Source organism: Paramormyrops kingsleyae, chromosome 16 (genome assembly GCF_048594095.1).
Source record: "Paramormyrops kingsleyae isolate MSU_618 chromosome 16, PKINGS_0.4, whole genome shotgun sequence".
NCBI classification, from domain to species: domain Eukaryota; kingdom Metazoa; phylum Chordata; class Actinopteri; order Osteoglossiformes; family Mormyridae; genus Paramormyrops; species Paramormyrops kingsleyae.
In genome coordinates this window covers 32,885,663-32,900,612 of record NC_132812.1, presented here as the reverse complement: position 1 = coordinate 32,900,612, position 14,950 = coordinate 32,885,663, and the positions used below count along the sequence as shown (strand labels likewise).

The 14,950-nt window shown below is 42.6% G+C and overlaps 1 protein-coding gene across 1 annotated transcript; it reads right to left on the bottom strand.

The window, feature by feature from the left end:
* Positions 1-932: 932 nt before the first annotated feature.
* On the bottom strand, positions 933-2,033 carry dph3 (diphthamide biosynthesis 3). The gene is made up of 3 exons (XM_023811454.2): positions 1,829-2,033; positions 1,440-1,514; positions 933-1,181 (listed from the first exon to the last, which is right to left on the bottom strand). Exons 1-3 carry the CDS (start codon positions 1,934-1,936, stop codon positions 1,110-1,112), a joined length of 255 nt encoding a protein of 84 aa, XP_023667222.1. The 5' UTR covers positions 1,937-2,033; the 3' UTR covers positions 933-1,109.
* Between the last annotated feature and the right edge of the window lie 12,917 nt (positions 2,034-14,950).

Here is a 14,950-nt window from a genome sequence, read left to right as displayed (position 1 = left end):
CCAAACCGGTCATGAACAATGTTACAGGCAGCATAATGTTCTCCAGGGCTTCTCCAGACCGTTTCACTTCTGTCACATGTGCTCAGGGTGAACCTGCTCTCATCTGTGAAAAGCACAGGGCGCCAGTGGTGGACCTGCCAATTCTGGTATTCTATGGCAAATGCCAAACGAGCTCCACGGTGCCGGGCAGTGAGCACAGGGCCCACTAGAGGACGTCTGGCCCTCAGGCCACCATCATGAAGTCTGTTTCTGATTGTTTGGTCAGAGACATTCACACCAGTGGCCTGCTGGAGGTCATTTTGTAGGGCTCTGGCAGTGCTCATCCTGTTCCTCCTTGCACATAGGAGCAGATACCGGTCCTGCTGATAGGTTAAGGACCTTCTACGGCCCTGTCCAGCTCTCCTAGAGTAACTGCCTGTCTCCTGGAACCTCCTCCATGCCCTTGAGACTGTGCTGGGAGACACAGCAAACCGTCTGGCAATAACACGTATTGATGCACCATCCTGGAGGAGACGGACTGCCTGTGCAACCTCTGTAGGGTCCAGGTATCTCCTCATGCTACCAGTAGTAACACTGACCGTAGCCAAATGCAAGATTTGTGAAAAAAAACACTCAGAAAAGATGAGGAGGGAAAAATGTCAGTGGCCCCCACCTGTTAAACCAATCCTGTTTTGGGGGTCGTCTCATTGTTGCCCCTCTAGTGCACCTGCTGTTAATTTAATTAACACCAAAGCAGCTGAAACTGATTAACAACCCCCTCTGTTATTTAACTGATCAGGGGTCAGTTTCCCGAAGCCTTCTTAACGCTACGTCGTTCGTTAGTTCTATCTTTTAACACAGAACTTAAGAACGACGTAGCGTTAAGAACGCTTCGGGAAACTCACCCCAGATCAATATCACAGACGTTTAATTGACTTGATGCTATACTCTGATTAAAAAGTTTTCCTTTAATTTTTTTGAGCAGTGTATTGCTTTCAAACCGTGTTCATTTCATAGTGTAAAGGAGTCCATGTCTTTAACTTTTGTCAGTTCCTGTTCTGCTGTGTCGAGGTAGTGATGGAACCAGTCCATAAAATCTGTGCCAGTCCTCAGTGAAGCTCAGAAGATGCTCAGGTCTTCACCAGCTCCGCTTTCCTCTCTGCTGCTGGAGCTTGAATTACTTCTCCAGTCATGAATTCCTCCTGCTCACAAAACAATCATTCCATAACTACATTATCACTGCATTAAACCAGTCCAGGGTGAATAAAATTTGCACACTGTACATCTTAATTGTAAACCACTTATCTTCAATTATAACAACACTCAGTCGTCAGATAGATCTGGTGACATTTACATGTTTTGCAATAAAAACCAACATAAACCCTCTAGCCACGGTTCCCAAAGCAGACTCGCCCCCGGCAGATTGTCACTGACGCCACACAGCTGCGGATCGCACTCACTTTGTCGTAGATAACTTTCACTATCAGCGAGCAGCTCGGGCATGTTGCTACTTCCTCGCCATTCTCCAAGTCCTCCTAAAAGCAATGTTAAAAGAAAGATTACACAAAACAGCCATATCACCATATACATGCTCGTTTACAGTCTAAATTCCCTACACCGGCTGGCTCAATTCAGTGTGTTTGTGTGTGTACACACTCTCGTTTTTAATAGATTAGAACTACATTATGTCAAAACGATAATCACGAATGATAACACATATAATGACAAATACATGCTAGTTAGATAGCTAAACAGTGATTGACCATTTCATGTTTACAGGGGATAATCGGCGAGCTTCATACGGGGACTCGGCACAACGTGAAAAAAGTTACTACCAAAACCGACTTACTTTGGTTATAGCAAATCTGTCTCCACACGGGCAGGGGAAATAGTATGTCTCCGTTTCCTCGTCATATTCAAAATCTTCAATTTCTACCTCATCGTGATATACTGACATTTTCCGTAAGTATCATGAGTTTCGTAAGTATCATGAGTTAACAACCCATGGATTTCTCCTTACCACCGTCTCAGAAATTCTACGTATGCAGCAGCTGCGATGGCGCGGGGTATTGTGGGAAATGACGTTTTTCATCAATCATCGCTCGTTTGTGCGTTTTTCATGAAATAAAACCTGTTATCACACTCACCGAAAGAAATCCACTTAACACCATACCACCTTTTTTATATGAATGAATGAAAGTTACATTTATATAGCGCTTTTTCAAACACTGAATGGGCTTTACAAAACCAATGGGGAGCCACTCTAACAACCGCCGCTGTGTAGTAGCCACCTAGATGATACGATAGCAGCCATTCTGAGCCAGTACGATCACCACACAGTAGCTAAGGTGGTGAAGGGTCAGGAGAAAATTCATCAATTAGATACAGGGGATGATTAGGAGGCCAGATTTGATAGGGCTACAGTGGGTAACTTTAGCCAGGACATCAGGGTACCACCACTACTCTTTCTAAAGATGCCCAAGGATCTTTTATGACATCAGACCGTCATGATCTCGAGGACAGCATCATTTTTACAGCACCGTGTCCCTGTCATTGCACCGGGATCCACACAGACCACAGGATGAGCTAACCTGCTGACCCCACCAGCACCTCTTCCAGCAGAAACCCAGCTTTCATAGTTGGTTTCCCCCATCCAAGAATTGGCCAGACCCAAACATGCTTAGCTTCAGGCAGATTACTTGGTTGTGTCCAATATAACATTTGAGAAATAACGGTTGAACACCTTCAGCTGAGTGTGACATCCATATATACAGTACAGTGGAATGAAAATAGTTGAATTTGTGATTACTGTGACACTTCATCCTTCCACATTTATACCACTTCTCCTGGTGCAAACTTCAGTAGCAGCATGCTGGGCTGGTCAGACCAGAACTCTTTTTCCAACACAACATATACTGTAACTCCTTCTGGGAAATTCCCCAGGCCTTCCCAAGGCACCTGGGAGGTATAATCTTTTTAGCATGTCCTGGGTGTGGCCCAAGGTGTCCACCCAGTGAATAAGCCCAGAATAGCACCCTATGGGGCAAACTGGGCAGTGACCCTCCATCACAGACCCTGACATTCCTGTAGAAGGAAACATCCCTCAGTGTAGTTGCTTCTACTCACGACCTTGTTTGATTAGTCATCACCCACAGCTCTGCACCTTAGCTGTGGACTGGGGAAGGCCAGGAAACTGCAAGTGTAAATCTGGCATCTTAGCCCTTGCATCCTTCACATTAGATCCAGTTAGTGCCCTCAAAACAGTAGCGACCAAAACAATGCCAGTTCATTCTGTTGTATGACCATTTATGAATCAGATCACAAGGTAAATTCATTAATTAGTGGCAGAGTCCCCCAAAGCCCCCAACTTGGAAAACAAACAAATAAACAAACAAAACAGTCCACTCCTACCCATAAGTGTACCATGGTTTTGGACATTTAGAGTTGCAGATTGTCCTTGTTGCCACTTTACATTGAATCTCTCAAGTTTTTGCTGCAGGTCCTGACTGGATTTAAAAAATAAAAAATAAAACCAAATTTACACGACATGGGAAATGCCAGGAATGTCACATGTACTGAATGTCCTTCCAGAAATGGCTGTAGTTTGATTTTCTGTCCATGAAGATTATGAACAGGAGTGGAGACGAGTCACACTTCTGCCAGAAGCCGACATGCACTCTACAGGAGCTCAACTTTATGTGAAGCATGTGCTCATAGACCTGATACATTCAATCGAGCCACCAGGGGGAGCTGTATTCAAAAAAGAAGAATATGCTCGTATTTTGTTCTTGATTTGCTGAAATTAACCTTTTTTTGCAGAATTCTTTGACAAGAACAAATCAGTAGTATTCAGTTGTAAATTTAAGACAAAAATCTACGTAAAAATCATTAACATACTAATCTCAGAAGGCTGTTGCAGTTCCCTGTAACCTCAAGATGGCATTTTATCAGTTAATTAGCCACTTCTGGGTAATTAATTAACCCTGTCATCACTGAATTCTCCAGACACCTAAGCAGACTTTCCTGAATGATCCTCTCCCTGGAATCTTCCCAGATGCTAGTTCTAGTTACAGAATATCTTTACTGCATGCAAGTTTCAAAACCAGTTTCATTTAAGAAAACCTAGCTCATTTGTGTAGTTTGCTACATTTTATTTGATACAGTTCATACATTAAATATTCAAGCATAATATTTTAAATTATACTTTAACCATTTCCAAATTTAATTACAAACATCTAATGATGTGCTCAGCTACTAAAACAGATATTGTTTTGTTGTTGTTTGTTTGTTTTGATGTTGTTTCTCTGCAGATCCATCCATCTTTCCAACCATCTTCTTGTCACTTATATAACTGCACATTGTGAAGTATATGCAAACATACATATGTTCTTAATCCATATTTAAATACATGAAAAAATTTGATGTATATATTAAATAATGTATTTGCATAGATGTAAACATATAGTATGTTTGGTATATAGTTTTTCTTACATTATCTCACTTTTATACAGGCAGTACTCACTTTACTGGGTACTCATGGTTGTTAATGTAAACAGCCTGCGCCTGCAAACATTATTTCACTTTTATACAGGCAGTACTCACTTTACTGGGCACTCATGGTTGTTAATGTAAACAGCCTGCGCCTGCAAACATTATTTCACTTTTATACAGGCAGTACTCACTTTACTGGGCACTCATGGTTGTTAATGTAAACAGCCTGCGCCTGCAAACATTATTTCACTTTTATACAGGCAGTACTCACTTTACTGGGCACTCATGGTTGTTAATGTAAACAGCCTGCGCCTGCAAACATTATTTCACTTTTATACAGGCAGTACTCACTTTACTGGGTACTCATGGTTGTTAATGTAAACAGCCTGCGCCTGCAAACATTATTTCACTTTTATACAGGCAGTACTCACTTTACTGGGCACTCATGGTTGTTAATGTAAACAGCCTGCGCCTGCAAACATTATTTCACTTTTATACAGGCAGTACTCACTTTACTGGGTACTCATGGTTGTTAATGTAAACAGCCTGCGCCTGCAAACATTATTTCACTTTTATACAGGCAGTACTCACTTTACTGGGCACTCATGGTTGTTAATGTAAACAGCCTGCGCCTGCAAACATTATTTCACTTTTATACAGGCAGTACTCACTTTACTGGGTACTCATGGTTGTTAATGTAAACAGCCTGCGCCTGCAAACATTATTTCACTTTTATACAGGCAGTACTCACTTTACTGGGTACTCATGGTTGTTAATGTAAACAGCCTGCGCCTGCAAACATTATTTCACTTTTATACAGGCAGTACTCACTTTACTGGGCACTCATGGTTGTTAATGTAAACAGCCTGCGCCTGTAAACAGTGAATCATGCAGCTGCAACTGAATACAAGCAGTACTGCAGTATATAGCAGAATGTTCTAGAGTTTCGTGGGAAAACATTCAGTCAGGGGCAGTTTTGTTGCTCAGGACACTTTACTAATGTTTTCAGAGCAGTCATAGGATAACGGACTAACTCATTACAGGTAAAAGAAAAACCGCAAGTGCAAAAATAACAGCTCAGCACATCAGTGGTGTGTAGAAAGGCTTCTCTAAACACACAACTCATCAACCCATACAATGATTCTTGAAAAAACAGGGGCTCATACCTGGTACTTCATGTGTACCTATCAAAAAGCCCTCTGGGTGTATATCATTTAAAATGTTTGTTAACAGTTTAGTTACTGACCGCAAGGAGATCTTTCACCCTCTTATATCATTCAAGGAAAAAATTGGTTGAATTGTTGTGTTTCTATTACATTGCAGCACTCTGTCATACAGGATCAGGGATTTTTTTCCTGGGAAAGTTCCTGTTTACAGTAACCATTCTTCATATTTCTGTGAAGCATGTATATGTGTGACTTGGTAAAATCAAGTTTAGTAAAATTAAATTCTGTAATTTGGTAGATTATGGCTAAAAAGTGAGACAGAACCTAAAGTTTGACTTGATTTCCCATTGATAGTTTGCTGTCATAGTTGGTCAAATTTACTGAAAAATATTCCACCATCACCAGACAAAACTTGTATAACCAGCGCATATATTCCCAGACTGGATTAGAAAGAAAAGTAAATAGTCTTTGAAATGTTCTTAATCATTAAAATGTTTTGAGGTTTCTGTTCCACCTTTGGCCTCTTCTGAAAGGACAGGGAAGCTGATTAAAATGGCTATAGAATGCCACTAAATGCTTCCCCATTTCCAGGGTCCAGAGGGCCTCTCTGCAGCTGCTGGCTCCAGTTATCGCATGTCTCTGCCCCCCCACACGATTTCTTGTTTGGGTCTGTCGCTGGGGTTCCCTGACCCACCTTGGCACCTTCCTCTATCAGCATGTTACAGAGGGCACTGCATCTTTCAAAGTTTTGGCAGGACACTGATGGGGGTTAGATATCCTGTGCTTAGTAAGTGGGGGGGGGGGGGCGTGATCAGTAGGTGCAGATCGTCCTGTCCAGCTCTGGTTATAGCCTGGCCAGACCCCAACATCCATCATCAGATCCACAGGGGATGCTTTGTTGCTCTCCATCTTCTCTCTCTTTGCAAATCGATACCCTGATGTTCATGGATATTGAAGATTCAGCTCCAGGTTATACAAAGAAAAATATGAAGCATCTTTTAAGCATTTTTTTTTTACTTTTCTTCTGGGTGAACTGTTTTCATGTCATCATGCACTGTCTACCCAAAAACACAATCTATGATAAGATTCACATTCACAATAAAATGTCATTCAGATTATTCTCATTTATTAATTATTTTCAATTAACAAATGTGGCTGATGTAGACTGAGTCATCAATATGTCTCAGTACCTTACTTATGTGACTGCATCTCTGTGGCATCAGCTTGTTTTTGGTGAGTCGTACTGGAAACAGTAAACCTTTAAGTCTGATCACGCCTGACATTTCAAGAGGTCCAGTGAGACCAAAATCCGATTTGTAATCCCCAGCGAGACGTAAAGACTTCCACCCACCAATGATTTCCATCCATTAAGAAGGATTCTGAAAATTCTGTTGAAGAATGAGTGCATATTACAAAGAGGGTTAAGGTTTTCAAGAATGGTTGTTTCATAATAAAAACCACATGCCTTATTACAATATTCTGGCTTGTAAGAGTGCAAAATCGGAGGGCACAGGGTATTCCCGCAAGGAGTTTACTACCCATTTCCTAACCTCCTTGTTTTATTGAAGAAAGTCACATGAAAGTAGGTTTTGATTGACAGTGATAGCATTTTATTATTTTGATGCACAAATCATTGTGAGCATATTCTTTAATTCACTACAAAGGATGTCCGCTCTTGCATGTTTTTCATGTGGGTTTTAATTTTTTCTCCATGGTCTCAAGACATGATCTTTGGGTGAATATGTGACTTTAAATGTGATTGACTGGATTTGAGCAGGACATTACTCACAGTCCATTAGGTGGATTTCAGATCACAAAAGGGAACTTTACTACAAAGGAACTTTAAAAAACACAAAAGAAAAAGGGACCATGAGCGGTCAAAACAAAGGTAGGTAGGCAGAACAAGGACCAGCAAGGGCTAGAACTAAGGCAGAGGATACACCGAGGGAACACTAACTAAGGCAGAGGATACAACGAGGGAACACTAACTAAGGCAGAGGATACACCGAGGGAACACTAACTAAGGCAGAGGATACAACGAGGGAACACTAACTAAGGCAGAGGATACACCGAGGGAACACTAACTAAGGCAGAGGATACACCGAGGGAACACTAACTAAGGCAGAGGATACACCGAGGGAACACTAACTAAGGCAGAGGATACAACGAGGGAACACTAACTAAGGCAGAGGATACACCGAGGGAACACTAACTAAGGCAGAGGATACACCGAGGGAACACTAACTAAGGCAGAGGATACACCGAGGGAACAATAACTAAGGCAGAGGATACACCGAGGGAACACTAACTAAGGCAGAGGATACAACGAGGGAACACTAACTAAGGCAGAGGATACACCGAGGGAACACTAACTAAGGCAGAGGATACACCGAGGGAACACTAACTAAGGCAGAGGATACAACGAGGGAACACTAACTAAGGCAGAGGATACACCGAGGGAACACTAACTAAGGCAGAGGATACAACGAGGGAACACTAACTACTGTAAGGCAGAGGATACACCGAGGGAACACTAACTAAGGTAGAGGATACAACGAGGGAACACTAACTAAGGCAGAGGATACACTGAGGGAACACTAACTAAGGCAGAGGATACAACGAGGGAACACTAACTAAGGCAGAGGATACACCGAGGGAACACTAACTAAGGAAAAGGATACACCTAGGGAACACTAACTGAGGCAGAGGATACACCGAGGGAACACTAACTGAGGCAGAGGATACAATGAGGGAACACTAAGGCAGAGGATACACCGAGGGAACACTAACTAAGGCAGAGGATACACCGAGGGAACACTAACTAAGGAAAAGGATACACCTAGGGAACACTAACTGAGGCAGAGGATACACCGAGGGAACACTAACTGAGGCAGAGGATACAATGAGGGAACACTAAGGCAGAGGATACAATGAGGAAACACTAACTAAGGCAGAGGATACAATGAGGGAACACTAACTAAGGCAGAGGATACACCGAGGGAACACTAACTAAGGCAGAGGATACACCGAGGGAACACTAACTAAGGCAGAGGATACACCGAGGGAACACTAACTAAGGCAGAGGATACACCGAGGGAACACTAACTAAGGCAGAGGATACACCGAGGGAACACTAACTAAGGCAGAGGATACACCGAGGGAACACTAACTGAGGCAGAGGATACACCGAGGGAACACTAACTGAGGCAAAGGATACACCTAGGGAACACTAACTGAGGCAGAGGATACACCGAGGGAACACTAACTGAGGCAGAGGATACAATGAGGGAACACTAAGGCAGAGGATACAATGAGGGAACACTAACTAAGGCAGAGGATACAATGAGGGAACACTAACTAAGGCAGAGGATACACCGAGGGAACACTAACTAAGGCAGAGGATACAATGAGGGAACACTAACTAAGGCAGAGGATACAATGAGGGAACACTAAGGCAGAGGATACAATGAGGGAACACTAACTAAGGAAACAAACACACATGCACCATTTACAACAGACCCACAGAACCTGCAATGACTGACAAAGGAACAGGGCAAGGGCAGGCACAAACGCACAGGAGGACTATACAAAGAATAGATGTAGGGACTAATAATCAACTGAACACTAGGAATTAGGGGAGATACTACAGAGGAGATACTGTGAATAAAGGTGAAACAGGACAAAACTATAAAACTAGATACAAAAAGGGATAACTAGGAACAAAAGCACAAAAAACAGAACTAATGCAAAAATGAACAAATAAAAAATACATGATTATCAAAGGGACTAAATCTCCAATTGTCTAACATTATATATCCCATAAGAGAAGGGAAGCACAATTACTTAGCCTGATACTCAGCCCATCCGGCCACATGGCAGCCCAGAGGACAGCTGATTAAGTTGAGCTGCTTGCAGAGAATGTAGCTGAATACGTACAGCATCAAGTCAAGAAGTTCAGTTACTGAGCAGCATTAAGACAGCTAAGTCACATGATCTAAATTATTTTAAATGTGGCGTGATTGTTGATGTTAGAAGTGGTGGTTCCTGTATCTCAAAGACAGTCACCATCCTGGGATTTTCACATTAACACAATTCTGGAAGAAAAAGTGGCTGCTGCTTGGTACTAATTAGATGTAACCCCCTAAAGTGACGACTGACTGTCTATTGAGACAAAAAAAGAAACACAAATCCTGTACGGTTTTTAAAAATTCTGAATTTGGATTTTATTTAGTTTTATTCACAAAGACCAAACATTTCTAAGTTATTCAGAAAAGTATTGGAGGATGATATAAATGGATAAAATAATCCATAAAATAATGAGTTGAGTCAGTAGCCGTTTATGGATATTGGGAAATGGTCAATTTTTCTAATAGGATGAGATTATTCAATCATCTGCAGGGAAGCTCAGTGGAAAATCATTCACTAAGACTAAGAACTACTGTATGTAGTGCCAAATAAGAGGGGGAGGGGGCTTTCCCAAAGTCTATTGTGGAGTCAGTAATGGTTTGTTTGGACATCAGAAATCTTGAAACACTAACGTTCACTGATGGAACGAGGCAACGAGTGACTTTATTGAACAAAAGATGCCAAGATTAAATTCCATTCCTTACCACAGTAATTCATGCAGACAGACCAGATAAAATCACAGGCCTGTGAAACTCCTCCAACTATATACGTTACAAAAAACAAAGAGTCACCCTGCAACTTATGGACACTGGCTTTGCATGGCTTGGCATGGTCTGGACCAGGAGCATGAGGACAGAGTGCTTGAGGAGTGCAAATCGAACAGAACAGAACAGAACAGAACAGAACAGAATAGAATAGAATAGTGATTGTTTATCCTTGTAGTGAAACTGTCTTTTCTCATATCCCATTTGGTTCCCCTGATACTCACAGACACATATACAGATCAGAGCAAGCTTTTTGCTTCACATTGCAGGGTCAGGCAGCACCCCTAGAAAACAAAATTACGGGCCTTGCTCAGGAGCCCAATGCTGAAATCACTCCACCTGCCACAGGATTCAGCACAGCATCCAATCCCGTGCCCCCCCACTCTCCAACAAAAGGTACCAACAAGTTGACAGGAATAGAAGGAAAGGCAAAAAACAAGGCAATTTCCATCTATAGTAGAACTATCTATAGCATCTGAACTGAAGAGGGGGGCGAGAAAGATGGGGTCTCACATTTCACACATATTCCTTCTACTCTTTAATGAGTATAATACAATGTTGCAGGAAGTGGGAATGTCCTGGGGTAGGATCCAAGGAGAAGTGGAAATGGGAATGTCCTGGGGTAGGATCCAAGGAGAAGTGGAAGTGGAATGTCCTAGGGTAGGATCCAAGGAGAAGTGGAAGTGGGAATGTCCTGGGGTAGGATCCAAGGAGAAGTGGAAGTGGAATGTCCTGGGGTAGGATCCAAGGAGAAGTGGAAATGGGAATGTCCTGGGGTAGGATCCAAGGAGAAGTGGAAATGTCCTGGGGTAGAATCCAAGGAGAAGTGGAAATGGGAATGTCCTAGGGTAGGATCCAAGGAGAAGTGGAAATGGGAATGTCCTGGGGTAGGATCCAAGGAGAAGTGGAAATGGGAATATCCTGGGGTAGGATCCAAGGAGAAGTGGAAGTGGAATGTCCTAGGGTAGGATCCAAGGAGAAGTGGAAGTGGGAATGTCCTGAGGTAGGATCCAAGGAGAAGTGGAAGTGGAATGTCCTGGGATAGGATCCAAGGAGAAGTGGAAGTGGGAATGTCCTGGGGTAGGATCCAAGGAGAAGTGGAAGTGGAATGTCCTGGGGTAGGATCCAAGGAGAAGTGGAAATGGGAATGTCCTGGGGTAGGATCCAAGGAGAAGTGGAAGTGGAATGTCCTAGGGTAGGATCCAAGGAGAAGTGGAAGTGGGAATGTCCTGGGGTAGGATCCAAGGAGAAGTGGAAGTGGGAATGTCCTGGGGTAGGATCCAAGGAGAAGTGGAAATGGGAATGTCCTGGGGTAGGATCCAAGGAGAAGTGGAATTGGAATGTCCTAGGGTAGGATCCAAGGAGAAGTGGAAGTGGAATGTCCTGGGGTAGGATCCAAGGAGAAGTGGAAATGGGAATGTCCTAGGGTAGGATCCAAGGAGAAGTGGAAATGGGAATGTCCTAGGGTAGGATCCAAGGAGAAGTGGAAGTGGAATGTCCTGGGGTAGGATCCAAGGAGAAGTGGAAGTGGAATGTCCTGGGGTAGGGTCCAGGGAGAAGTGGAAGTGGAATGTCCTGGGGTAAGGTCCAGGGAGAAGTGGAAGTGGGAATGTACTGGGTAAGGTCCAGGGAGAAGTGGAAGTGGAATGTCCTGGGGTAGGATCCAAGGAGAAGTGGAATGTCCTGGGGTAGGGTCCAAGGAGAAGTGGAAGTGGAATGTACTGGGAAGTCCAGGGACAAGCCTGATACTCACCTGTAAGTAGTTATGTGTAAATAGATAGTAAATTGGTTGATGGCTGATTATCATTCACCTGTGGTAATATCTCATCTTCCGACTGTTCATTTTGATCACAATCATGATAGTCTGGAGTTTATACCAAGTAAAAGCAATTTTCAGAGATATTTAGCATTTCAATTTAAGGATAAGATCATTTGAAATTTAAATATATTTCCTTATTTATATATTTACCCTTTGCATTTGTCATGCAGTTTATTATTCTGGCAGCTGTTAATTATGAGCATAAGGCTGCAGGTGCATTTACTGAAATGTGTCTGCCAACACTTCATAAAACACGTTTTTGTTGGTTTATTGTCTATGACAAACTTTATTTGATTATGTCCCAAAACTGCCTGTGCAATTACTTTAAAGCTGGGTTATGCAAACCCTATGACTAAAATGAGTTAATCATTCCCTTGCAGGCTGATTTGTAAAGCTGAACCATTCCATGTAAGATCATGGTTGACCAGGTTCATCATGCACCTAGACTGAGTTTGCTTCAGCTCTTAAAGCCCTCTAATGCAATATGAAGAGATCCTACAGTGACTACTTCATAGACAGTAAATGATGGTTTGGTCTAATTACTGCAGATGAGTTACACCTCTCCGGCTCAGGAATGGACACAACAAGGTTCGATGTTCCCAAAGAATGGAGTTACTGTGTACTCACAGTGGTGTGACTGTCAGACCTCATTCTTTCCTTCCAGCACAAAACATTTGTAAATGTATGGAGAATAAATTAAAATGCTCCATAGATCACTAGTGGTTTCTGCTTTGCATGCAATGAAAGGTCTTCTTTCTTCTGTGTCGCTTATAATCATTAGTTTTATATGAAACCATGTGAACAGTTTGCAGATAGAAAAATGCTTTCTGGTAAATGCGTCAAACTGCAGACTTTCACCTTTCCAGGAAGGATATGTCACTTTCCATGTTGTTTCAAACAAGCTTGACACTCCAGTATTATAGTACCTGTTAGTGATACAAGGTAACTCAGTGGGTAACATTATCACTTCCCATCACTGACTCTGGGGTTCAAATCAGGAACTGTTTGATGTTTTGTGTACTGAGAGTTTCTAATGTCTGATCACAAAGTGGTACAGAGATCTCCACAGCATTCTCCTGAGCAGTGCTGCTGAGTGTGTAACTCATTCATTGTTATCATGTGGTGTGACTTGGTGTTGACCAGATCTCAATAAGGTTTATACGGGGTAATAATACCAATGTAACGGAATCACTTTACACACCGGCCCTTTAATGACTAGCCAGTGGCGAGAACAAAGCACATTACATTTTTCCAATTAATTAGAAAGTTCTTTCTTCAATGTTTAAGATCCAGTTGCTGTAATTATTTTTAGAAAAATTGCTTCATAATTGAACAGAATGTCTTGCCAGTGGTGAGCCAATGCCTTGGGACACAAACAGCCACAATAATATCTTAAACAAGGACCCAGCTAGCAGTGTGTGGCTGAGTGGTCTGAGCCTCTATGCCTGTGATCAGCAAGTCACTGGTTCAAGCCGGGTCTCAGCATGTCTGTGGGGTCTTGAGTAAGAGCCCTCAGCTCTCGAGGCACCACAACAAGTGGGTGTCCGTGGCATCTTGCTTGCTCTCACCTATAGAGATTGAGTTGGAGGAGGTGTAAAAAGAGTTTCCCCATGGGGATCAATAATGTATCTATTATGATGTGTTCTGTTTTCTGAGTGTGTTGTAGCCTCCCACCTCAATCACTGGGGGCAGGGGTGCTGAATTTGGGCCCCATGAAAGCATATTATATTGGGCCCCCAACACAGATCAATCAGAATATGTTCAAATTTTTTTAGGGCCGCAGTCACTCAGGGGCCTCATCATCATCAAATCATCATAACTCTCCCCGATTTCATGGCGCCCCTGACCGTGGGTCGTGTTCTTGCCGCAGCTATGTGTCTGTGACATAAGAACATAAGAACATAAGAAATTTACAAACGAGAGGAGGCCATTCAACATGTGCATGTTCTCCCTGTGTTCAAAGATGTGGTTTAGCTGGATTAATGTCTCTAAATATTCATTAGTGTTTTTGTGCTGTGAAATTGACAGGCATTCTATATTGTACTCAACTCTGTGCTTCCCAGGACAGTCTTAGATGTATGCATAAGTGATATGAGAATTATACATACTTTCCCTTTAAGGAATAGTCATACTTTATATTTTGATTTATTGACCTTTGTCTCCATCCCTCAGACACCCTCAGGAGAATGATGCCAAACTAGGACACAAATTAATAGCAGAAATCTTGTCAAAGAAGATTTGACACATGCAAGAGTGGTCTGAAACAATGTGTTATTATTCTAGTTAAACCCAGCCTGGGTCAAAAAAACAAAAAAAGACAAAAGGAACAAATGAAAGAGAGAACCCCAGGGACTGAAGAGGGGATTCGGTAAGATTTCCAGAGTGTCCTGACTGGATATGAACACTCTGGAAGTTTCTTCGGCTTATGATTTTCTTGGTCAATGTCATCACAGTTGATCGCTGGAATTTGATGGAAGTAGTGTTGAGCTGTAACTATTGTCCACACATATGGTGGGGGGGGGGGGGGAGTTTGACTTCACGCCCAGGTCTTTGTCAGACTGTCCCCCTTGGGGGGGGGGGGGGGGGGTCCAAACAGATGACTCCTGGCAAACTACAAAGGACCCCCTTTTTGAGTCACTGCAACACACAAGATGTGGCATGCACTGGCACTGTGACGGGTAGCCCTGTGCTCTCGAATGTGACAGCTGTCGCGGGATATGAGTCCATGCTGCTATCTAGCCAATATTCACAGGGATTAAGGGATTAAGGGCACAGGGAGAGTAAAAATATTACCATGATTTTACTGCTAACTATAAAAGAAAATT